At 49.4% G+C, this 25,285-nt stretch overlaps 1 protein-coding gene across 4 annotated transcripts in view; it reads left to right on the top strand.

The window, feature by feature from the left end:
• ALPK2 (alpha kinase 2) overlaps window positions 1-25,285 on the top strand; it is a 114,936-nt gene that overhangs the window by 71,286 nt on the left and 18,365 nt on the right. For 3 of the 4 annotated variants that reach the window (XM_004745560.3, XM_004745559.3, XM_013052745.2), the window contains 7 exons: window positions 4,999-8,179; window positions 11,389-11,536; window positions 14,808-14,935; window positions 15,036-15,071; window positions 19,607-19,881; window positions 21,105-21,193; window positions 24,771-24,988. In XM_004745560.3, coding sequence (XP_004745617.2) covers window positions 4,999-8,179; window positions 11,389-11,536; window positions 14,808-14,935; window positions 15,036-15,071; window positions 19,607-19,881; window positions 21,105-21,193; window positions 24,771-24,988 — 4,075 coding nt within the window. Of the gene's footprint in view, window positions 1-4,998; window positions 8,180-11,388; window positions 11,537-14,807; window positions 14,936-15,035; window positions 15,072-19,606; window positions 19,882-21,104; window positions 21,194-24,544; window positions 24,731-24,770; window positions 24,989-25,285 lie in introns of all 4 variants that reach the window. The other variant, XM_013052747.2, reaches the window with a different exon arrangement.

Here is a 25,285-nt window from a genome sequence, read left to right as displayed (position 1 = left end):
CGTGACTTGTCATAATTGTTATTTATCTTTTCCATGTACCTCTTGTCTCTTCAGTGGGATCATAAGCTCTTTGGGAGGAAGGATCTTATCTCTTACCACCTTCTATTGTGAGTGACTAAGTTAGCCTCATGGACTTGGTTGGCATTGAGGACACTCTCGTTAATGAAGACGAGTGTAACTCTGAACCTCACGGGGCAGATGAAGAGACGTCACAGCTTTCCTGGGGAGGCGACAGTTTTGAAAAGGCTGGCGAAGGAAGCAAGGCGTTTATAGAATGAGAGGGTGTTGCTAGAGAGGGGGCTGGAAAATGCGGTAGGAGCAGAAGGTAGGTTTTCAAGGGCAATACTGCTTTCAGGACGAGGTTTGGAAGTGTTACTAAATTTGGTCCACTATTTTCTTTCCTTGTCTTCAGTCATGTGTTTATTCAAGCAGCAAGTTATCAGAGCCCCTACTGTGGGCTAAGGTTCTGGAAATTCAGAAATGAATGACAGAGTCCCTGTCCTTAGGGCTTGTGAGGAAGCTGGCGGAAAGAACAAGGGGTCATGTTGCGTAACAAGGACCATTACAGTCTTCTACCCCAAATGTCTCGGGACCCCAGGACTGCTAGCTTTCACATTAAGCAGGAGTTCCCAGCCTCTTGGTGGTGTTTGCATGAACTTCTCTTGTTAGAAAACTCAAGTTGGAAAGGGCTTTCCAGCCAGACAGACTTGGCTTTCAATCCTGCTTCTGTCATGGACGACGGGATCTTGGGGGAGATTTCTAACCCATGAATATCAGCGACCCCCTGTGTCGCTTCTCAACGGACTGCCCCTCGGCTCGCCGTGCGCACTTCCCTGCATGCTCACTGAGAAGGGAATTTCATTAACCATTTCTCTGTTCAGGGAAGCCCGGTGTGAAGCGTTCTCAGCAGGGGGTGCTGGAAGGACACAGCAGGAGGAAGACGGTGCGTGGCATTTTCAGTATGGAGTGTGTGTGTGTGTGTGTGTGTTTTCACCCCACAGAGCCGGCCCAAGCACGGGGCTCAGAACATGGCCCATCTGCTACCTTGTAGGCCTGGCCGAGGGAGGATCTTCCTGCAGGCCACTCTCCTCGGGAGCCAGAGCTCTGCATGGCCCCCTCTTTGCACCCACATCCGGCCTCCTGTGGCCCCAAATACACGGGGCTGCCATTCCCTGTCTTTACTCCTGCCACATGTCGCCCACCCACTGTGAAGGCCCAGCGCCTGCCCCTGCCAGGGCCTAGACCACCGCTGCCTGCCTCTGAGCTGAGTGCTGACTGCCTGCCCCCTGCCCACATGTGAAAGGGTGGTCTGTGGCTCACCCAGCAGTTCCAGACCGACTCTGGTCTGGCTAACCCAGCGAAGTTCTCTGTCATCTGGCAGCCTGTTTCAGACCTTCTCCAGCGAGGTCCGAGTAACTAAAAAGCTGCCCTTCCTGGGTGCTTCCCCTCCCCTTAGAGCACGGTGGGGTCTCCCCTCCCGCTAGCTGACAGTTACTCTTCTATGCAACTAACAACTGTAGATTTCAACCTCCCTTCCTGGAGGTACTGTGTGGTTGCCGTCTCCTGACTGGACCCAGGCCGTTCACCTCATCTGTGAAGAAGACACGATAGCATCAGTCTTTCCGATTTACTTGACCACTGAAATGAGAAAACCTATGTAAAGTCCAGGGCTCACAACTCTGCTCACCAGGGCCGCTCAGCTTTCTCTCGGTCCTGGCCACTACTTTCTTTTCACAGACAACAAGGGAAGCTAATGTCAGTCAGAGTCAGGGATTCGACAGGATGGTGCCGACAAATGTGTGGTTAGCCCTGGAGGAGGAGACTGAGGGTCAGAGAGGCCCAAGAGGTTACTTGGGGTCATGTATACAATACTGTACTGAGCTGAACTCAGGTTCCCAGACCTCGGAGTCCACACTTCTCCCACTGCACTGGGCGTCCTCCTGGAACCCCAGACCCACCCCATCTTTTCATCTGAATGAGAACAGCTTTCTGACCACCAGCACCTCATGAGTTTCAACACTTACTCTGTAATGAGAACAGCCGAGCGGCAGGAGAATCACTTGCTGGGGTTCTTTCACAATGACCTCCCTGAGAGATCTCCTCCTAAAAGAAAGGCCTGACTCATTTGAAAGGTGTGAGTCTGTGGTTTCCCTCTTTCTCTGAGTCAGTCTCTGAATGAGACCCAAGGAGCCTGCCCTTGGAACTGTGTCTCAGCCTTGACGAGCATACACTGGGCTGTTAAAAGTTCCACTTTGAGAAAATCCCATTGTTTCAAATAACATTTATGGAATTTCACATCAGCAGTGGACTGTTTGTGTGGCTTGTTGCCTGGACATAATTTCCAAAAGGCCAGCAGTCTTTGTTATGCTCACTGATGCTTCCCTGGTGCTTAGAATAGAACTTGGAACATAGTAGATGCTCAGTAAACGTTTGTCGAGTAGATGAATTTACACAGTCAAGGGTTTGCCATACTTCTTTACCTATGTGGGGCTTCACTAGGCTATTTTAAAATGGGACTTTATTTTTAAAGCAAGAGAGGGGAGGAGAGAATATACATTAACAGGAACATGACTGCTCTGGAAATTAAGGCAAGATACCGTGGTTATGCTGATGTATCTCAATGACCAAACTCTCCCTGATCAAAACTTATTTGTCCTGTCACTCATTCACTCCACACACCAGTGTCTTCTAGGTGTCAGCCTATAACTCTGTTTTTTTTTTGGGGGGGGGGTAATAAGCAATAATGGGTGGTTAAAATCCCAGTAAGTAACATAGGGCTTTTTAGTGGGAGCCCTTTGGGAAAAAACTGTCCAGTGCCTGGCAGAGAGTTGTACACAAGGCAGCTACTCCATAAATGTCTGTTGGCACTGAGGATAATGTGATGATGACAGGATCTTAAAATAAAGGACTGACACCGGTAGCAAAAATTCAGGCCAGGGAAGAAGGCTCAGGAAAGGGTCGTGGTGTTTTTAACTGGACAGTCTGTCTTCATTTCTCAAGTCATGCCCAGGAAGCTACCCCAATTTTCTTTCTTCATATTTCAGTATATTTGTACTAATAGTCTCATTATGAAAATAGTGAACAAAAAAGGCAAATGAAAAGAGCATAGAGGTTCAGGTATAGAGGTAAAACCATACACATCTTAAATTTCTTGATACTAAGAAGAAGAAGAAAAAAAACACCCTTGCTTTGTGTTTCCCAGAAGTTTTCCTTGTTTTCTCTTTTCCATTTTAAGGTGATGGGGGATACAGAAAGAGAATAAGTACATTTTTCTTTTTAGAAACACCGGGATGTGATTCAGTAGTGCCCCAGCTTCTGGTTAAAGGACTTTTTAAAAATAGAGTTTTCCCAAAGTCAGGAGCAGACGGGAAGTCCAAAGCCCTTCAGCTTGTAGAGGTTTCATGGGTGATGTTGGCTTGAGCTCCCTGATCGTGCGTGGTTCATTCATTTACTCCTTCTTTCAACAAGTGCTCATGGTGCACCTGCCGGGTGCTAATTGCTGTAACTAACAGCCTCGAAGACCACATAGAAAGGGAGCTCCTTCCCAGCTACACGGCTGCGGGGCAGATTGCCTGTGCTCTATCGCACTACCAGGGACACTCCCTGATACGCTGGAGGCGGTCAAGAAACATTTGTTGAATAGAAGATGGTCCCAGCCCTCATGGAGTGGATAGCACAGGAAATGATACTGAGTTTCTTCTTGCTCGTGAGGCCCTTTTATGCCAATAAGTTCAGAATTAAATGAACGTCAGGGTGGGTTGAAGGAGGAGAGATGAGAGGGGAATCACTGCTGACAGCAGGCAGCCTTGGGGGAGTGTCGGGCGGTGTGGCTCTGCTGGTCTCTCTCCCACTGGTAGTACGTAAAGGGATTGACGGCAGGGTAGAAGACCCAGGATTCTCCCGTGCGGTTTCTGGGAGTGAGCCTTGGGACTTGGAGCCACACTGTGCCCAGAAACATTCCAGGTTGTCTTTGTTATGCCCTGTGAGACTCTGTCTCCTCTCCTTTATAAGCCCAGGTATCAGTTTCTGTCCTATCGAAAGGGGTTGCTCTAAAGCGGGGTCCTGGAGGTGAAGACGGAGGTACTTGCCAAAATGTAGCAGCAATTCCCTTTTTGTTGCCTGGGCGTGATTTTGACGTGTGTTGAAATAATTGATGAAATTCAAGTTGTAAGAGATAAGAATGTAGTCTAAGATCTTGTTGCTTCCTTCAACAATAACCGGTATCATACAAGAGTCAGGATTTACTGCTCACAAAGTGAGTTTCCTCTCTCCTTACCCCCCTCCCCTCTCTCCTCCCTTCCTTCCTTCCTTCCTCCACCCGTTTCTCTCTCTCTCTCTTCCCTGAATCTTCTACTTCTCATGGGCATGGTCCGCCTGCCACGGGACATCCGTTTTAAAGTGGAAGAGGCATTGTAGAATTCTATAATCCTCCTGGGGCAGAAACAATTGGAAGCGCTGGTGACCCGACATAACCCGACATAACCCCGTTACTTCATTAGAGGCAGGTTCAAAGGACAGGCCTTTCTCTGTTCTTTAGTAACATGATTAGCCATTACTGGGGACAAAGTTTATTCATTGCTACTTTACAAGCCTTGTATATTTCATTTGTTATGATCATGTGAAATGTATCTTTCTGGAGAGATGCATGCAAGCTCTGGTGGCTTAACTTGATCAAAATAGTTTACATTCAATTTATTTCTGTCTTTCCTCCTGAGAGACAAGAAAGCATCATCTGACGACTGTCGGAAGGCTTTTTGTTTAAAATGGGGAATTTGACCAAGGGTCCCCTGGAACACAGTTGCTTAAATGTGCATTTCTCCAGGAAGTCTCTAATAGCTAGAGAGGGTCTGGGGACCGGCGTTTAGATTTCAATCATTCCTGCTTCTCCTCTTGTCCATTATTACAGTCATCGAGGATTAACATTCTTGGGCTCACAGGAATGCCCAATTGTGGGCTCTCCTAGGAACAAGTCTATTAATATCACTTTCATCTTCCTAGGTGCAAATTCGGGAAACAGTCAGGGAGAGAGACTTTCTCAGCCAGCTGCCAGCTTTCTCAGATCCTGCTGGGGAAGAGTCTGCATTTGCTGGGACCACAACAAATTCCTTCCCCAACGCAGGAGGGATCAATGAGGAAGGCACATCCTTGGCCCGACACGTGGAGCTAGGAAGCTGTACTCAATGTCCACAACACGGAGAAAAGCAGGACAGAAAAGACCATGTACTTGGAGGTTCCTGGCCAGAACCAGGATATGAGCTGAGCATCCCAGATGCCCATAATGAAAATATATCCCCCCGGGAGCTGTCAGTGCTTCTCCCCCAAGAGGGCAGTGCTGACCCCTGGGAGCCCAAGGCTCTCTCTGTTGCTTCCCCGGAACCCGAAAAGCCCAGCCTCACCCTGGAAACTCCATGCGATGAGCCAGGGGGCAGGGAAGCAGCAAGCGTGTTGGAGCGTCTTGAAGCACGAGACCAAGGAACACGGGACACAATGGATTCTCCTGCTGGAGCCTCAGCTGATAGATATTTGCCTCCGGAAACTTGCTCCACGGACTTAGAGCCGGCGGAGATTCAAAGCAAAGTATCTGATTCACGTTCTCCTGATAACGAGATGCCAGGCATCCTCTCTCACACGCAGCATTCTGAGTTCCCACAGCACCCGTGCAGGAGCAGCAAGGGGGGAGACTCTGCCACGCCACCTCTTTTTACCAATACTTTTGCCTGGAACATTTCGCAGGCCAGCGAAGGTGGCACAGGGGAAAATTTAGCAGAGACGGAGAATGTCACCTCCGCGCTGGTCTCCGCAGTCCAGCCTGGCCGGGAGAGGCCAAGCCCCGGCAGCTCCGGAGGGTTTGAGGAAAGACAGCCGCTGTGTTCTGACAACAGCTCTTCTGTGCAGTTTCCAGAAGGCGGTGACGAGAGCCCCAGGACCCGTGCCCCAGGCACTGCAGACACACCAGCCGGAAATGGTTCAGTGGTGATGTTTCCTCCTGAGAAGCTGGTGTCTTTAACTGCTAATCTTGAGGGTCTTCAGGTGACCAGGGAAAGTGGGGACACATCGACGGTTACCATGGCCACCAAAGTCCACCCAGCCAAATACCTCCCTGTTTCAATCGCGGAGGACAGTCACCCCAATGGTCCCAGGGAGAGTTCCCCTCAGGCTCCGGAAGGAAATACTTGCCAGCTTCCTTCCAATGAACAGTTGGGCCATATTTTTAATTATTCCACAATGGCATCTCTAGAAGAGCCCTTTGGCCTGGCTCCCGGGGGGCCAGAAGTCCACATCCACGTTCCTCAGCTCCCAGAAGGAGAGGGTTTCTCCTGCACTTCCCCTCTTCAGACTGATAACCATTCTGGAAATAAGAACCCGGCCGAGGATGGAGCAGGCCGGAGGAGCCTCGAGGAGCATTTCCAAGACAAAGAAAGTGAAACAACACAGAGGATCCAGCCAGAGAGCTTACGCCAAAAGAGTTCTCCTCCTGAAGATGATCTCCAAGAAAGCTGGCCCAGGATGCCAGTTGCCCGAGGGCAGATAGACCCAGCGTCCTCGGACTGCTTATCAGCAAACTCCAGGGAGGAGAGACGACAGAGCTCAAGCTCGGGGACTAGTGTGTGCAAGGCGGCTGAAGCCGCTGTGGAAGTTGGAGGTCAGGCTCCAAGCCACATTTCTCCTCTCTCTAATGTCCCCCTGGAAGAGTCCGGAGGGAGCAGGCCAGGACTTTGGGAAACAGGAAGCAAGCTCAAGATTATAACTCTGGAAGCTTCCGTTCCAGAAGTCTGGCCACCCAGACAACAGCCAGGTTCCGAGTCCAAGGAGCTGGAAGCGGGTCCTGACGTTCTCAAGGCTCACGGCCCTCCGGCTGAGTCTGGCTCAGCACTTGCCATTGACAGAGAAACGCTCGTTAGTGGAAAATCAGCCAGCCATGCATCCTGGAGGAGTCTTTCGTCTGAGTATTTGAGCCAACCCAGACTCCTAGAGTCCTCAGTGGATCCTGTGGACGAAAAGGAATTAGAAGTCGCAGATTTGCTATGCGAGCCTTCGGAAACTGGAAAGAGAGAAAACGCTGACGGTGTGAGCCAAAACCGAGAGGGCAACCGAGTCCAGGCGGATCACGCTGCTTTCTTTAAACGCTTTCTGACCCGCCTGAAGGTCGTGGAGTCCTCTGTGGACCCCACGGATGCGGTGTGTGCCCGGGCTGAGACGGCGGGGCCTCCCGCGTCCTCCGTGTCTGTTGTCAGCGAGGACAGTGAACAGGATGCTGGGCCCATGGGCCAGAGACCGGCCGTCCAGCCGGCCGTCTTGCAAGTCCCGAGTCCTGACGAAGGTCAGGGAGCACGTCCCCGGGCTCATGGAATCGGCCAAATGCAAGAGCGCAGCGAGAGAAGCTCGGGGGAGGCTGAACGCAGTAAAAACGACAAAGCAGAGTCTGTTTTCCCCACTTTACCTCTTTCTGATGGGCCCGCGGTGATGACTCGCGCATGTGTTGGAGCGGATATTCGCGACTCCTCGGGTCAAATTCATGACGTCTCTGAGAAGGGTGTAGTGGGGCCCAGAAGCCACCCCTACACATTTTCTGACTCAAAGGACAGAGGAGCCATTGAGAGTGAGTGTGGGAAACATCCACTGTCTCCCAGTGCTCTTACTCGGTTGCCTTTTACCACCTGTCCTGAAGGAAACATCACAAACTTTTCAGAAAGACACAAAATCCAGGAACCTACAGGGGAGGAGCCCCGCACCGGGGAAGCCACATCCACCGGCGCATCGGGCTCGCCTGCTGTGACCTTGGCCTCCACGGCAGGTGGATGTGTGTCGGAGAAAGCTCCCGAGATACTGCCGTCCCCATGCCAACAGGGCTCCAGCCTGGGCTCTAGGCAAAAACCCAGGGACGAGAAGCTCGGGCACATGGCCGCCCAGACCCTCGGCTTCCCCAAGTCCCCCGCAGCAGGGAGTGGCTCCGGGGAGGTCAAGAAGCAAGAGGCTTCAGGGAGAGGACCCATAGCTGAGGGCGTGAAGAAGAAACTTCTGTCCAGGGTGGCCGCCCTGAGGCTGCGTTTGGAGGAGAAGGAGAACGTCAGGCGGAGTTCGAGCCTTCTCAGAAGGATTCCTGCACCTGAACCACCGGCATCAGGCCCAGACGAGAGACAAGACGCGGAGGAGCCGCCTTGCAGAAGAGACGGGAAAGGTGAGGCTCTGTGGCTGTCGCTGTTAGCGTTTGGGCTGGCGAGCCAGAGGCCCAGCTCCTGTATGCAGACTGCCAGGCTCTACCTCCAGAGTTTTTGATTCAAGTTTCAGGCTGGAGAAAGTGGCTTCTTTCTTTCTTTTTTTTTAAAGATTTTATTTATTCATTAGAGAAAGAACACACAAGCAGGGGGAGAGGCAGAGGGAGAGAGAGAAGTAAGCTCCCCGCTGAGCTGGGAGCCCAATGCGGGGCTCCACCCCAGGACCTGGAGATCATGACCTGAGCCGAAGGCAGACGCCAACCATCCGAGCCACCCAGGTGCCCCGAGAAAGTGGTTTCTAACAGGTCCCCAGGTGATCTCGAGAGAGAACCGCTAAAAGAGGCTGCCGGGAGGTAGGTTTAACCAAGGGAGTGTGATTAAGATGACTTTCTGTTTAATTATCCTTTAAAAAATATTTTAAAAGATAAACAGAAGCATTCATCAGTGTAGCTAATTAGTATAATTAAATAGACCACACACTAAGCAGGATTTACAGAAATAAACATTTAGGTACAATTTGGGAGTCTCCTCTTTAATTGGTGATTTTCATTAAAAACAGCTTAATTGAATCCTGGATTCTCTTCCAAATGTGAACATAAAATTTCTTTCCAACTTACCCTCCTCTTTGTCTGAGTCTAAAGTGCCCTGGGGACTCCGTTCCAGGTTTCAAACCAACTGAGTCTCAAAGCGCTATAAATGCTGTCATCGCTGCTTTGCAATGGGAGTGCTGCCTCAACCCCAAACTCCACCCCTTAACCCGAATTTTAGCCTCTGTTATTTCAGAGCTCTTCTTTCCCTCCCCATGGGTGGGAGGAGTCAGAAGAGAAGCCTCCGCAGCCAGTGATGCCATCTGCGCATGTGGGATCTTGATGCTGGGGGCCCCCTTCACGCTAAGGGGGCTTTGCTCCTCCTGCCGGAGTTTTCAGACCTCCACACTGATGCTCCTTATTCCTGTGGACACTGCGGGCCCTCTGCGCCTGCTGCAGGCAGGATTCAATACAAAACTCCCTTCAGAACGTTTGGGGGCATCCAGCCAGGTCTCTAGGAGACATGTTTTAAAACATTTAAAGTTGGGGCACCCAGGTGGCTCCGTCGGTTAAGTGTCTGCCTTCAGCTCACGTCATGATCCTGGGGTCCTGGGATCCAGTTCCAAGTTGGGAATCCCAAGTTGGGAATGCTCAGTGGTGAGTCTGCCCTCCCCCTCTGCCCCTCCCCAGCTTGTGGCTCTCCTCTCTCAAATAAAGAAAAAAAAAAAAATCCAAAAACCCACATATTTAAAGAGGATGGAGCAGTATTTTATAAGATTTCTAAAGTGGTTTCAGCCCCAAGGGAAATATCTATTTGGAATCCTTTTCCGTGGTTTTTCGAGTTTCTGTAGGAACAAGGACGCTGCAGGTAAGCGCGGACTGGTGGAGCTTGTGCTGGGTGTCCCCAAGACCCCCTGGGTCAGCGCAGTGCTCTTCTGGGAGGGAGGCTGCGCTCTCAAACCACAGACCACTCAGGGAAGGAGTTAGTATGTGGGGGGTGCTGTGCCTCACATGACTCAAAGAAATAAAACTGAGTAACCTTTCCTGGGGACATTCAAAGCTTTCTATTCTAGTCTTTCCACCCAACACTTGGCCAGAATACGCACAGAAGGAAAACCCAGCCACACTCCCAGGCTTCCCTGTAGCTCCTTCCTCTCCATCTCTCCCTTCCTCCCACCCAAAGAGAGGTCCTTTCGGAAGCCCCCAGACCTCTTGTCGAAGCCAGCTTTCTAGCTCTCCGGGACCCTCATTTCGTCCTGCTGCCCACTGTATGCCCTTCCCTCTGTCCCCCCAACTTTCTGTGTTCAGAACTCAGAATGCGCAGTGGACAGGGTTGGCTGCTTTAGGAACATTCAGGTTTCCACAAATCATCATGAAGGCTGTCCCTGCATAAGTGTTGGAAGGGCCCTTGAGGAATTAGGTCCCAGAGGAGGAGGCAGGCTGGGTCTGGACCGAGAGTTTGAGACCAATGGCCTCAGGACCTAGCCCAGCTAGCCCCATCGGCCATTCGCACTGAAATGGAGGTCGCCATCGATAAGCACTTGGTATGTTTTCTCTCTCCCATCATATTGTCAGTATCTTCAGCTACTTCCTAGTTGGGGGACTTATTCCCTGATCAGCCCATTATCACTTTCTGGGAAGAAAATAAGCTTTTAAATGTGCATTCTGTTGCCCACATGTCTGTTGGCATCAAGGAGGGAAGAGAGGCACCTTTAATCCATTGGCGCCTTCACAGTGGGATTCGCGGGAAAGGGGCAAACAAAGCGTCAGCATCGAGGACTTCTGGCTTGGCGGAGGATTACGTCATGTTTTGGGTTACCACCGCTGCAGCGTTAGGGAAGTCGGTTTGCAGAAGATTGACACCAGGTTTCCAGTAACCTTATGGCCAAATCACTCTGCCCACCTGGCTGGGTCCGCCGTCCGTGTCCCGTTCTAATGTCTGTCCTGCCGCCCAGTGGCTGGCCTGAGTAATGACACATTTCCCCATCCGGCTGTGCGCTCATCCCGGGTTTAATTAAAAAGGCGCTGTTCAAAGAGCTCAGGCTAACCCCCGAATGGTTTCTTGCTCGCTCCTATTTCATTCAAGAAGATGCTTCTCTTTTGCTAATGAAATTGATGTCAGACATCACTGCACTCCGTTAGGATATTTTCAGCCAAGACAATAGATCAAGGGGAAAGATGGATGAATGTTATTCAGAGATAACCCACCCATCTGGATTTTATTCTGCTCCTAATCCCCAGCTCTGATTTTGACCTGGACCATCTGGTGATCCTTTAAAAGCATCTCTATTTGGCCCAGGTTTATAGGCTAGGTATCCCCAGCCCCCCACCCTCTTCTTTAAAAAAAAAAAAAAAAGTCTCTCACATTCTATTTCTGTAATTTGTGCATTACAGAGCTCACTCGTGGAGTGTTTTGTAGTGAAAAATGAGGTGGATTAGTTCATTTTTCTGACTGTTTAGGTATGCCACTTCTCCCCTCAGACACTTGGCTTCCTCATCCATGAATGGAGGGTAATAATTATTATCCCATTTGGGGGATTGTTGTTAGCATGACATGTGATACAATGGCAAAGTCTCTTCCCCACCATGAAGTCTATCTTTGCAACTGTTGTAAGAACACTGACCTGCAAATCTCTCCTTCACAGCTCCGATATTACTGAAAAAGATCCAAGCCGAGATGTACCCTGACCACTCTGGGAATATTAAATTAAGCTGCCAGTTTGCAGAAATTCATGAAGATTCTACTGTCTGGTGGACAAAAGATTCAAAGTCAATAGCCCAAGTGCAGAGAAGGTGCGCTATTTGCCCGGTCACTTTTCACTGCTGTTGCGTGTTTCACAATGTAGTTCTAGAAGAAAATTATTATAGGAAGTGAAAAGGGAAACTAAAGTCGAAACGCCACACCCAAAGTATCCAAGACGAGTAAGTAACCGAAGACAGATGTCTAGACAGAGGAAGCCATGGAGGGTTCTTAGCTGGGCTCTGCCATCCCTGAGTTTTGGGGCCTCAGGAAGTCAGGAAACTTTTCATGATGTTTCTAGAATCAGGGAAACGGGTCAGATCATTTTCTAGGTGGAGGTTCTGTGGTCCCAAGAGTACAGAGCTCTCTCTTCTGCATGTCTGTGAATTTGGCTGTGTTCTCTGTGTCATAATTCCCATGAGCCTGACAAATTCCAATGCTGAAAAGGTGAACCCAAAGAAAGAAGAGAAGGAAAACTACCTCTCCACCATGAGGTCGTTGAAAGCAGCCGCTTGGAGGGTGATAAACAGCCCTTTCTGAGATGGGAAAAGCTGTTTGGTTCTGGGATGGAGAGGAGGGGAGGAGGGAGAGAATCATTGCCGAGAATTCCCGTGTGGAGTGAACCTGGCGAACGGCTTCCTAGCACGCGGTGCTGGCAATACACGCTCGCTCGGGTGAACTGCGGACCTGGAGCTTCATCTGACACACTGGAGGGGGCGTGGCTGGTTCTTAAACAGATCACTGGGCTCCGTGGCAACGACTGTCACTCCAACAGTCCTCAGGTGCTTTTTCTGCCAAAGGAGGTCCCTGTTCAGCTCCCTGAGTCACGGAGGTTCCTACCCCCTTCATCTCGCCACAAGTAGCCTGAAAAAGGAAGCACAACCGGAGAGCTTTCTGTCGAATGAAATCAAATGGGTCCTCTGGGAACCCATGTCCGGAAATTAGGTCCCAAATGCAACCAAGGCAGATTTGAGCTACAGTTTCTTTGCCGTGACATCTCTCCAGAACATCTAACGGGGTTGTCGCGGGTGGAGTCACGTTCGCTGCCTAAAACGCTGCCCTCATCCCGTCCGTCTTGTGTGTGGCTTCAGAAGAATTTTAATGGGGAATAAATGACTTGATTTTAAAATCAAGGCTGCTCCCTAGAGCTTTATAGAAAGGAAGCACTCATTATTCATTTAAAAAACTTGCTGTAGTTGTCAGCCAAGGATAATTAACCAGTGGGGGTTTCTGCCATCTTGCTCTAGCTCAGAATTGGCATTGGAATCCTTTGGGTCCCTTTTCCATCTGAGATGTCTTTAGAAAACCCAGCCTCCCTCTGGGGAGCATTTGGCAACAGTAGGCTTGCCCTGTGCTGGCGATGCGTGGCCAAGCCTTTACAATCTTAGCCACGCTGGCTTCCTTCTTTCTTGGCCACACTGGCTTAGGGGCACCCCTTTGCCGCTCCTGTGGTTTATGGGGACTATTTGGGAGGCCTGTGTCCTCTGTATATCAAGAAATCATTTACATTAGTTCGAGTGGCTTTTTAAATGTTATCGAATTTCTTTCACCTTAATTCCAGTCCCTCCAAGAAGTATCTCACTGCCTTGTAAAAACATCATTTCCCAGAAGCTGAAATCTCTCAAGCAAGTATAATATAAACACACAGCCAAGATCTCTTTCAGCTCATTAAATAATGAAGAACCAGGAAGATGGTAAAGCCATTCAAAGGAACATTTGAGAAATGGAGATTTATATAGTCTGTGGGGCAAATCGATAATACTTTTGCAAACAGGTACAAAACCGGTTAATATTTGACAGATAATAAACACTGAGGGTTATCTTTTCTCCTAGACAGAACTTGTAAGTTGCAAGTTAAAAATGTCTCTGGGGGTTCTATTTAAACAGCAAAGTCAGGCACAGGAGCATTCTCCCATAATTAAATTCTCCTTGGGTGACATGTGAAGCGCAAGAAGAGGCCTCCAAGGTTCTCCATCAGGTGTCAGAGGATCAGGGAATTTGGGTCAGAAGCCACACAGAGAGACACCACCCCAGGCCTTCTGTGACTCAGCGTTTTGCAGCCCAACAGGAAATCTTCTGCTTGTGACTGGGACTGTCCACTTCCCACCATGCATTCAGGACGCATTCAGAGGCTGTCTCGGTGGATGATGTATTATCATTTCATGGGCTTTTCTTTCAAGCCATTGGTGCATGAGACATGTGTAAATCAGAGACTTGATGTCCACTGAAAAACCAACCGAGCGTCTCTACTTCAGGGGCTAAGCAACTGAGACAGGATAAGTGGTATCTGGGTTTGAATTGTGAAATGACCCAAAACTGAAACAGACAAACCTGGTGAATGTTTAACAACATTCCGAACAAAACTACAACAATATTTAATGTAACTTTTTGGCTACAAAGTAAATTTTTAGTGTGAGACTTTGGAATGAAGATTGCAGAGTTAGCCATAATTCCCATGATCCCAGATTTGAGGGGAGTGATCCCAAATCACTTGAAGAGGCAGCGTCTTGAGATCAAGGTGAGGACTCCAGACTCAGGCTTTCTTGGTTCAAGTCCCAGCTCAACCCAGCTGTGGGAACTTAGGTCACGTGCTTGACCTCTGTCTGCCTCAGTTTTCTCATCTGTGAAGTGGGGATAGTAATACCACTTCTCTCATTACATTGATCTGTGTGTGACATGAAATAGATGTTTAAGTCATCAGTACGATGCCGGATGCATACCAAGTGCTAAGTACACGTTAGCTATCATCATCATCGTCACCACCGGTTTTTCTGTTCATAGCACGGTGCCTGGAACTTACCATGTTGAATGGGTGGGAGGGCGGATGGATGGCTGGTATTCAGTCTGGGGGTATCCTATTTAAAAAAAAAAAAAAAAACCCTCAGCCACGTGTCCTTATTTACAGCAGAGACCTCCTTTCTCTTGTCCCTTATTGTGTCTGTGTTTAGATTTGGGTTTGGAATTTTCAGGTCTCCTTTAAGCACAGGGCATCTGGATTGGTAACATAATTGAGGTGAATTCTGAGCAGAAATGTTAATGACAGCCCCCAGAATCCATTTTGGTTCTTTACTAGCAGCAGCTGAACCTCTCAAATGTTTCTGTTTTAATATTGCATGTTGGAGTGAGGATGTTAAGCCAAAATCGCGCTGACCGTCCCCTCAGATGAATGAAAGATTTGAACAGCTCATCGAGGTCTTGCTCTTTAGCCAACCCACTGGCCCAGAACATGAGGGCAGGGAAGCATGTTTCTTTCTCCATAAGTGCATTAGAAACCTCCAACCTCAGGACGATGAAGCGTTCAAATATTCATGCCCCCTATTGCAGTGCGGGTGACAACTCCATTGTGTCCTTGGCCATCATGCAAGCTGGTCAGAAGGACCAGGGCACCTATGACTGCTGCATCAAGAACAGCTATGGGAAACTGACCACTGAGTTTAACCTCACGGCTGAAGGTAAGCCTCAGAGGCTCAGTTTCAGGCGAGCTCTAACTCCCCTGCCCCCCAGTTCAGAATGCCCATGCGTACTGAACACCCTCTCTTCCTTTGCTTCTAGTTCTGAAACAACTCACGAGTCACCAGGATCTGAAAGGTAAGCCAGTCGTTGGTTGTCCAAGGACGTGGGCCCTCTGTAAAAGTGTGAAATAGCTCCCGGAATCAAGGGCAGAAGCAGTATTCCTGCTGACTCTTCCAACCAAGTAGGAGAGGGCACAGGAATGACTGAGACACGAAAGACAATTTCAAGCTAGTTGCAGGCCTACCGTAAGTGCGGGAGGTGACGACTGTCCGGAAGTGTTAACGAAAGATCAGACTGCAGGTGCGGTGCTCCAGGACACCTTGGTGGGCTTTGAAGGAAGAGTCCTCCCTGTAAGCCTCAGGCTGGCGTCCAGGCCCTCTGCAGGCTGTTTTCAGCCTCTGGCACTGTTGTAACCTGTTTTGCATCTTCAGTTTGCTTGTCAGTTTGACTAGCCCATCCGATTCCAAAGACAGCCCAGTGTCGAGGGGAATAACTTCGTTTGCATCTTAATGAAAATGAGAGATGGGTTTGGATGCTTTCCTTTGGCGTTTGGTGTTGGCATGGCAACAGCCAAACAGGGGGCTCAAGAGCAGTCACCTGCCGCTGGGCCACCTAGTGTAGCTTGGTGGAGTTCATGCTTGGCCTGTGTTTCCTCTTAGGGAAAATTCCCTGCCCCCGTACACATGCCCATCCCCACTCAGTGGCTGCTGGGAAATGTTTAACGACCTGCCCAGGGTGTGTGGGGTAGGGTGCACTGATTTGTTGAGTTTTCTCATTTCTGTGGTGTAAATACTATCACCATGGCCAATTTTTACTGCGCATGTGAGATGAAGAAAACACGGAGCCAGGAAGAGATGCCCACCGGCAGCGGGAGGGAGCTGGCTGCAGCCCACCCGTGCACACCCACCCGTGCATGCCCGCATCACTGACCATAGCTTTTTGCACCTCATAGGAGCTTTGGTGACTTTTAGAAGATGTGAGTAAAACGGATAGCTCAGTTGATTCAGCCTCATAAAGAAATTCACCTCATGGGCTGATTTTTAGACAAACAAAAACACCTGAAGATGGGGAGGTTTTTGTAGAGACAAGACAGTAAATGTGATTATGATGGGGGGACACCTAGTTCATAAAGGGCGAGGAGCTGGGATCTTGACTTAGAAATGGTCTAGCAAGGGCTCCTGAGTGGTGCAGTGGGTTAAAGCCTCTGCCTTCGGCTCAGGTCATGATCTCAGGGTCTTGGGGTGGAGCCCCCCATCAGGCTCTCTGCTCAGTGGGGAGCCTGCTTCCCCCTGCCTCTCTGCCTACCTGTGATCTCTCTCTCTGTCAAATAAATAAATAAAATCTTTTTTAAAAAAATAAAAAAGGAAATGGTCTAGGAAACACGTATCATGATATTTATATCATGATATTTATCGGCAACAACAAACAGGCTCTTCGCAAACCTATTCAAATGCTATGTACCTGTCTTTAGTGTGGAGTATGCTTGTATGATTTCAGATCCTTTTGCCATGTCTGCCCCCCCATCTCCCCAAAAGTCTAAATATGCAAAAGGATGTCCTTCCTCCTTATGCTTGAGAAAACAAAATAACTTCCAGAAGAAGAGCTTCTCTGTGTCATCAGCTTAGCATTGCTGGGTGTTCACATGCCGGATACTTGCCACAACCTCGTTCATTTAGGTTCGCATAAACTCATCTTTCTAGGTGTTTACCAGTTAGGAACTGGTAAAAGAGACCCCAGTGGGAATGAGCTGCTGGTCACCTTATGAAAACAGTGCTGATGTAGCCCTGTGACTCCAGCCAGAGGGTTTGGGTCTAGACCCAATGACATCACCTCCTCCCAGTGTCAGAACCCCCTGTGACTGGGAGGTGGTCCAGTGTCAGTGACTCACTGGAAAGTGAGGGGATCCCATACTTTCCTCCCCACCCCTTGATCTTTCAGATGAAGAAGCCTCAAATGACTTCTTGATCACCTTTCTTGTTTGGGGGAGTCTCTCTCACATTTTATTAATTGAGTTCTCTAGAGGAGGAACAAATAATATTTTACAAGTTGGTCCCTAATTAAAAAACTAATAAAATCAAGCTTGTGGGAAGGTCCCAAATGAAAGATGGTCCAAATAAAACACAAGCAAGCACAATTTAATGATCACACAGGGCTTTCAAAGAGAAGTCCTAAGATTTATTTTTTCCCTTTCATTGTTTTATCTTTAAGTAGACATTTCTGTTGGAAATTATAGATAGGATTGTTAATTATACCTAATATAATACTATACAGAAAATGTCCCTTGGTATTTCTAAGCACATAGTCTGGACAACTTTTGTGTTAAATTTGATGCATTTCTAAGTACTTGGTACACGCATTTCTGTTAAGAATAATTGAGTTTCGGGAATTTGGGGGGATTATGCAAGAAAACATAATGGGGAAATACAGCTCATATTTATTGGGCTCTGATGTATTTACACAAAACACTTCCTATGTTTACTAAATGGTATTAGGACCCAAACTGTTAACATGAAATTAATCATGTAACTAGAATTGAGATTTGGGTTATATGTATTAAAAAAATATATATCCCTTCTTCATTTTGTGATCCCATTTTAAAATTTAACTTAAGAAAAAACTATCCTCTTCTCCATAAATTAATTTCTTTTTCTGGTTCTTTCCCTAAGGTTGACATCTGTGATAAAAGGATCTCCTTAAAAATCTGCCTGGGAGGCATTTGGGTAGCACAGTTGGTTGGGAGACCGACTGCTGGTTTCGGCTCGGGTCATGATCTCTGGGTCATGAGAAATGTTTGTCTGGGAAAATGTCCCATGTGCTTCCTGTTGCCCTACTTTTCCACCCCAGTTCTCTCTAGAGATCCAGGACAGGTTACTTGGCCAGAGGCTCCTGCTCGGCTTGGTGAAATCTTGGATAGTCTTTTCTGTCCACTCTCCACTGGCACCTTCAGCCCTTTTCCTATGTGAACCACTCCCTCCCCCCTCTTCTTTTTCTGTCAATAACTAGGCCTCTTCATTCATCCCCAGAGAGGGAGAGACGCAATCCCAAGCAGGCTCCACACCAGCAAGGGGGCTTCATCTCACAACCCCAAGATCATAACTTGAGTCGAAATCAGGAGCTGGACACCCAACTGTCTGAGTCCCCCCAAGTGTCCCAAGAATAATTTTATCTCCTTATGCCTTTAATAGCTAGCTTCAGGCATAGACTGTTCTTAAAACACATGATCTGAAAATATTTTTAAAAGCAGAGAAAAAAATGTTTTCTCTGTGCAGTCAAAGTAGAAATGTGAAGTGAGATTTTTCACACGACCCAGGATTTCTTTCTTCCTTAAACATTCAGAAAGATGTTAGTCTTTATCGACTTCGAGAACTGGAGGACATTTTAAAAAATCTAAACAAACTTACGTCACTGAAAACCGTCTTCTTTTCTTCTGTTAGCTCATCAGAATGCTGACTGCTTGCCTCTAGTTTAAAAGGGAGCCTTCTGATTGCCTCCATTGTCACCTGAAACATGGAGAATCAAATCTGAAGAAAGCTCATGCTAGAAAAATAATTCTACTTATCTTTTTACAAATAAATCCAAAATGATTAGACTTTTTTTTTTGGTATTTCTTCAGAGGCAGTTTCTTTTACTGTTTGGTTTTTGTCTGCCTCTTTCTTTCTTTCTTTTTTTTTTTTAAAGATTTTATTTATTTATTTGACACCGAGAGAACACAAGCAGGGAGGAGCGGAGGTTGAGAGAGAGAAGCAGGCTCCCCACTGAGCAGGGAACCTGACGGGGCCTTGATCCCAGGACTCTGGCACCATGACCCAAGCTGAAGGCATGTGCTTAACCGACTGAGCCACCCAGGCGCCCCTGTCTGCCTATTTCTTTTGTCTACCCCAGACATTCTCAACACAGGGAGGCAGTATTGCTCCCGAGAAGGCAAAAATTGCTTCTTAAGGAGGCAAAACAAAACAAAACAAAACAAAACCCTGTACTCCGATTGTGTGTGCAGCACAGATATACACATAGTATGTACACAGATATACAGTACAAGTGTGGAATTAAAATTTCAGGGTAGGGGCAATTTGGAAAAAAGTCTAAAAAGACTCCTTTCAAAGGGCAATCATGAGGAGAAAGGTTGAGAAGCATCGCTCTATCACACCTAATCACTGGTCCCTTCTCCGTTCTGCACCCTTCACCTGTCTTTTCAACTTGCCTTTAATGACCTTGCCTTTAATGACCTGTCTGTATTTTCCAGGTCTGTCTAAACTGCTTTTCCTGGAGAGCCCAGGAAACATGAAATTAATCATGTAACTCGAATTGAGATTTGGGTTATATTAAAAAAACACCGCTTCTTCATTTTTGCGATCCAATTTTAAAATTTAACTTATAAAAAAACCTGCACTGTTTCAACTTCTTTTCCTTGCCCCAATTAGTCTTCTCCCCTCCCCCCCTGGAGGGCTCACCCCCCTCCCCCACCATCTCATCTCTGAGCTGGGCCTCCGTGGGGAGTGCAGTTTCCGTCCGGGCTCTGTGGGCCAGCCTTGCCCTCAGCCCTGTGTGGCAACACGCGTAGCCGAGAAGCAGCACTGGGGGGTTCTTCTAACTAAAGGCGAGCTGTGTTTCAGGATGTGAAGAGATCGAATTCAGCCAGCTCATCTTCAGGGAAGACTTCCTCAGCGACAGCTACTTCGGGGACCACCTGCGCGGTCAGATCGCCACAGAGGAGCTGCACTTTGGGGAAGGCGTCCACCGGAAGGCCTTCCGCAGCAAGGTGATGCGGGGGCTCACGCCCGTCTTCCAGCCCGGCCATGCCTGCGTGCTCAAAGTGCACAACGCTGTTGCCTATGGGACCAGAAACAACGACGAGCTCATCCAGAGGAACTACAAACTTGCTGCCCAGGTGGGTCCACCTGCCCGGAAAAGTCAGCTGGATGGGACTCAGCTCAAGTCTGGAGGTCCCTCCCTGGTGTCTGACCCCGCCTGGGATCCATTCTGTTCCTAGGGTGCCCCATGAGGTCCTTGAAGGTTTGAGTCCACTTGGACACAGGACGTATGCAAGCTACATGGGCTGCCTGGATCCTCAAGCATCCCCAAGAGAGCAGTTTCTAGATTGCTTTGCTTTTTGGTTTGGTTTATTGGAGGGGTGTGGGGTATAACCAGAAGGCCCAGGCTTTGTCCTGTTTCTTGCCTTTCTGAGTTTGAGCCAAGACTCCAGCCAAGTTCACGCCTCCCTGTGTTACTGAATCACAGAATCTTGAGACAAGAGGAGATCTGGGCTTCCCTCCCTGCCTCCCCCTCCCGCTTTGGCGCCAGCTTTTGGGAGTGCTGGGACTAGCTCTGTCACAAGCGAGGTGCCCTTCTAACACTGTCCCCTGGAAAACAATTAGGTTAGACTTTGATGAATCTCCTGGGTACTGTCAAGCCACCCAGGCTGGTCTCAGACGTGCTGATGTCAGGTGGGACTTGCGGCTCATGAAGGCAGCCCCTGTTCTGAGGATAGAATTTTGCCAGCTGTATTCCTTTCTCCCAATCAACAGTTCTTTTTTCTTTTCTTTCACTTCATTCTCTTTCTGCCTCAAGTACCATCTGGTCTGGTCAGGGAAAAGCCCCAGCATCCAGACTCCCTCCTGGGGAGGCCCTACAGAGTGGAAAGCAGAATCCAGTTTGCTTTTCCGGGGCAAACAGTCTTGTCAAGGTGTTCACTACCCACAACCCTTGTCACACCCCTGAGGAAGACTTCCGATGGGAGAGCTCACAGGCAGCCCAGCAGGTTCCCCCAAGCTTTACCTGACATCCTGCCCTGGGGCCAGTCCTCTTAGCCCAGCGTGAATTTCAGCCGTGCACGTTCTAGAACTTTTTTAGTTCAGGATGCCTGGCCCCAGAGACCGCTTGAGTTTTACCTGGAGAGTTCCTTCAGGTCTCAGAGAGGCTCTTCCAGTGGACAGCTCTAGGTTGTAGCAATGCAGCGGTGTAGCAATCACTGTTACTTCTGGGCCCCCAACGAGGGGATGGCTGGGTTTGGGAATCCATTGGCTTGACCCACACCAGGAAACCTGATGGGCTTTACCGCAGCTCTGAATTTCCTCTAATCACTTGTCCTTCCTATGTGTGTGGGTGATGTAGGAATGCTACGTCCAAAACACCGCCAGACACTATGCCCAGATCTATGCTGCCGAAGCACAGCCTCTGGAGGGCTTTGGAGAAGTGCCGGAGTAAGTGTGTTTACCTGCTCTTGCGTTCTCACTTGGGATCTGTCGGGGACTTGGGGGGCTGGAGGGAGGAGAGGGTGAGAAGGACCAGCAGAACAAGCATTTCACCTGTCTGTCTGTCTGGGAGCTATGAAAGCACACGTGTGGGCTGCTGTCCTGCTCCTTACCAGGTTGCCAGAGGCTTACAGAGAGATATTTGGTACATATTCTTTAAATCAATGCACGTACGTATGTACGTTTATAAGGATAGATGGATGAAGAATGGGTAGATGGATGGAGAGGTGAATTCAGTAAGTGTATCGTATCAAATAGAAAAGAATTGGGTCGAAAATGAATGGGATAAATGTATCATGTTAAGCAGAAAAGAAAGAGAGTCTAATTCATGGATATTATAGTGTCTCAACAATAAGCCCACCCAAGAGAACACGAGTCTATCACAAAACAATTACCCTATGGTGAAAATAAAGTACGGTGCCGTGTCTAAGAAGAGTGAACTGGGGATCAGCAGTGTAGGAACGTACCACCCCTTTCCTGGAACCCTGCAGAGAGGAATCACACTGATTATTTTCATCCACTCATTGGCCAAATATGGACTGAACCAAGCAGATGTTTGGGGGTCTGGAACTTGTGGTTGCTAGCCTGCTCCTCTGGTTGAGATTGTGTGTGGGGGTTTAAGTGAAAAGAGAAAGAGGTATGCCAGGGCACATTGGAGATTTCAGGTACAACAGCCATTTGTGTATCGGTAGAAACCTGGAGAGGAAGGAAGGAAGGAATTGTAGCCTTCATCGACCCTGTCAGCTCACCAAGGGGCAAACATACTCCCCCTGAGGTGGTATATTGGGCTTATGGTATAGAAAGCCCAGTGCTTTCTGCTCTTGGCCAGGAAATGCTTAGCGTACTTATTGAGTTCACAGACATCTCTCAGCAACTTCAAGGAAAACTAACATAATGCAAAGAAAATACACAATTGCTTTTCTGTTCAATCCCCTGAGACCACAGTCTGGAGTGAGTGAGGGCTTCGTGTCACGGGCACTCACACGTTCTCACTCTTCTCCGGCCCTGTCCCAGTGTCTGCCCCCAGCAGTTCTCAAGGAGGAAGAGGGTCAATTGTGTGAGCTGTCCGCAACGCACAAGACCGCGGAGCCCTCGGGTGGGGCACACCCAAGTTTTGTGTGACTTGACACCACAGTTTGGGGGCTTTCTAAAGAAAACAACACAAAATTATGGATATAAAGATCGGTGCAGGGACTTGAGAAGGGCTTATGCTCGCGAGGGACACGGGGCTGATGAGTGCCATTGGCAGCCCCACATATATGCCACCGGCCTAAAGATAGATTGGGACGTTTAGTGTGTAAACACCTGTCCCTTCCTTACGGGGAAAGAATTTGTGAGCGTATGAATGGTAACATATGGAAGGATGGGGGTCCTCGCAAAGGCATCTGCTCCTGATTCCCTGCTCACTGGACCAAAATCAGAGGATTGCGCACTGGGAAACACACACACACACACACACGCACACACGTTCACACACACACACGCACGCACTCACACACAGACCTCTCCCCAGCGCTGTCCATGCAAAGTAGGGGCTGTGCCTCTTCCGTGTTTGCTCTCCTGGTGAGTTTTCGAGATTCTGGCATAAGCTACTGGGGAGATGTTTATTGGATGAAAAGAATAGGAGGGTGAGTCATCAGTCACCAAGGTGGGGCTGAGACAGGAGTCTGGGGCCCGTGAGGAGTTCGGTTTGGGCTGGGTTCAATCTGAGATGCCTTTTAAAGATGGATCGAAGACAGCAGGAGGCCAGGCGCGTGAGTCAGGAGCGCAGGGAAGAGGTCTGCACTGGGGATAGAAATGTGGAAACCGTCGCCCTGCGGACCGTCCTTCGAGCAAGGAGGTCACCAGCCGGTGTGGGCAGAGCGAGCAGAGCTCTCTCTCAAGGCTGGGGAGAAATGAGGCTCCAGCGAAGGAGACGGGAAGAACGTAGCCAGTGGAGCAAGGAGATCAAGAGGAAGTGAGTTTCTGGAAGCAGCGGGAAGGTGCTTTGAGAGCTCAGCTGTGTCCAGTACCACTGAGGGCACGTAAGACCCGGGCGCAGAGGAGACCGTTGGACTCGGCCACACGGGTGCTGCTGGTGCCCTTCGTTGGTGGACACGCCCCTGTGAGGGGGTTCCAGGGCGATTGGGAGGGGAGGGGTCGCCCACCGTGAGGCTAAACTGACCTGAGTTTGGGTGTCAGCCGTGAGTCAAGCGTCGAGGGGCGGAGAGCTGGGCCCTGGCAAGGATGCTTCTTAGAGGGAAAAGCGGGCGGAGGAGGCGGGAGAACTTGCTGGTGAAACATCCCTGAGCATGAGAGGGGTTGGCCAGACTGGGACACCAGTGGGAGAAGAGGCGCAGGGGGAGGGGGCGAGGAGGCTTCCTCCATCGTCGGGGGCAGGAGGGGGAAGCTCTCTTCTGAGTGTTTCAGTCTTCACGGTAAAACAGGAAGCGAGAGCCCGGCTGGGGAGGGGAGGAGCGGGTGTGAAATACCATCTAAGGTGCTACAGCGAATGGGTTGTGCTGAAAACCGCAGTCGGGACGCATCCCTTCTCCCCCCGGGGCCGCCGTCACAGTTGTGCAGTGTGCCGCCTGATCTCCCTGCTCTGCCCTTGCCCCCACACGGCCCCTTCTCCGCAGAGTGGCAGAGTCCTCCTGCCACAAGGGTGTGTGATTGCGGCACTCCTCTGTCTAAGACCCTCCAGTGGCTTCTCATCCGAATGGTTTTTCAAATGGCCTCCCAGACCCCACAAGTTCTGGCTTCCCATTTGCCCCCTGTCCGCACCCACCTGCTCCCACCTCCCCTTTGCTGACCCTACTCCAGCCACACAGGCCCCTCCCTGCTCTTGGAACCTACCAAGCATGCTCCTGCACTGGTGCCTTTTCCCTTTGTTCCTTCTACTTAGAATGCTTCTCCCCTAGATACCCTCATGGCTCCCTACCCCGCCTTCCTACAGGTCTCTGCTCAAACGTTCTTTCTTAGCAAGGCCTCCTCTGGCCTCCCTCAGTAAAACAGCATCCCCCTCCCCGACCCCGGTGCTACCTAGCACCTTTCCACTGCTTCATTTTATCACCTAGCCCCTGGCACTATACATTGACTTGTTTATTGCCTGTCTCCCTCATTTAAATGTAAGATCCTTGAGCGCAGAGCCTCTGTGTTCTTTGCTGTTTTCTGGAACAGCATCGGAAGACTGAGATAGAAACCACTGAATGAGTATTTGCTGAATGAATGGACGGGAGGAAGGAGGAAGGAGGGAGATGTGATGAATGGACACATGGCCGGGGGTCACTGAGACACAAACATTCATTCCTACATGGGCAGGCAAACTCCATCCCAAGGACGGCTTTCCGACCAACTCGAGGCACAAATGAAAGACGGGAATACATCTTCCCACCTGCTGAGCAGTCATTGTGGTCGGGGTCTGCCTACATCTAGTGGAGTCCAGGAATTTGTTCTGCACCTGCCTCCCCCAAGTGAAGACAGAATACCCTCAGTCTCCATTTCCAGGTGAGAACGTGATGTGTGGCCGTGCTGTCTTGCCTTCCAGGATAATTCCTATCTTCCTCATCTATCGCCCTGACAACAACATCCCGTACGCAACCGTGGAGGAGGAGCTGATCGGCGAGTTCGTGAAGTACTCCATCCGGGATGGGAAGGAGATCAACTTCTTGAGGAGGGACTCGGAGGCTGGTCAGAAGTGCTGTACCTTCCAGCACTGGGTATACCAGAAGACGAGTGGCTGCCTCTTGGTCACGGACATGCAGGGTGAGGAAAGCAGCCTGACCTGGCTTGCAGGCGTGTCGTGGGGCCTGGAATGTTCCTTGGGGTGTGGATGGGAGGAGGGGGAGAGGTCTGCCGGATGCCTTTAAGCATCTTTACCAGCAGGAGGTGTTACTAATGTCTCATCAGAAACAAGCCTGAAATGAGCAGCCAAACGGAGTAATAGAGTGCATTATAATAATTCACGCCAATAACACCTATTACCACAGGTGACCGAAGACTGGCTTGATTGTTCTGTCCTCTACAGGGGCAATTCAGAAATGTAGAGGAAAATCTGACTGT

The sequence above is a fragment of the Mustela putorius genome, unplaced genomic scaffold (assembly GCF_011764305.1).
Source record: "Mustela putorius furo isolate JIRA1106 unplaced genomic scaffold, ASM1176430v1.1 tig00003858_pilon_pilon_pilon, whole genome shotgun sequence".
Lineage (NCBI taxonomy): Eukaryota > Metazoa > Chordata > Mammalia > Carnivora > Mustelidae > Mustela > Mustela putorius.
The sequence above is the reverse complement of the archived record's forward strand: the minus strand, read 5'-3'. Positions and strand labels throughout refer to the sequence as shown.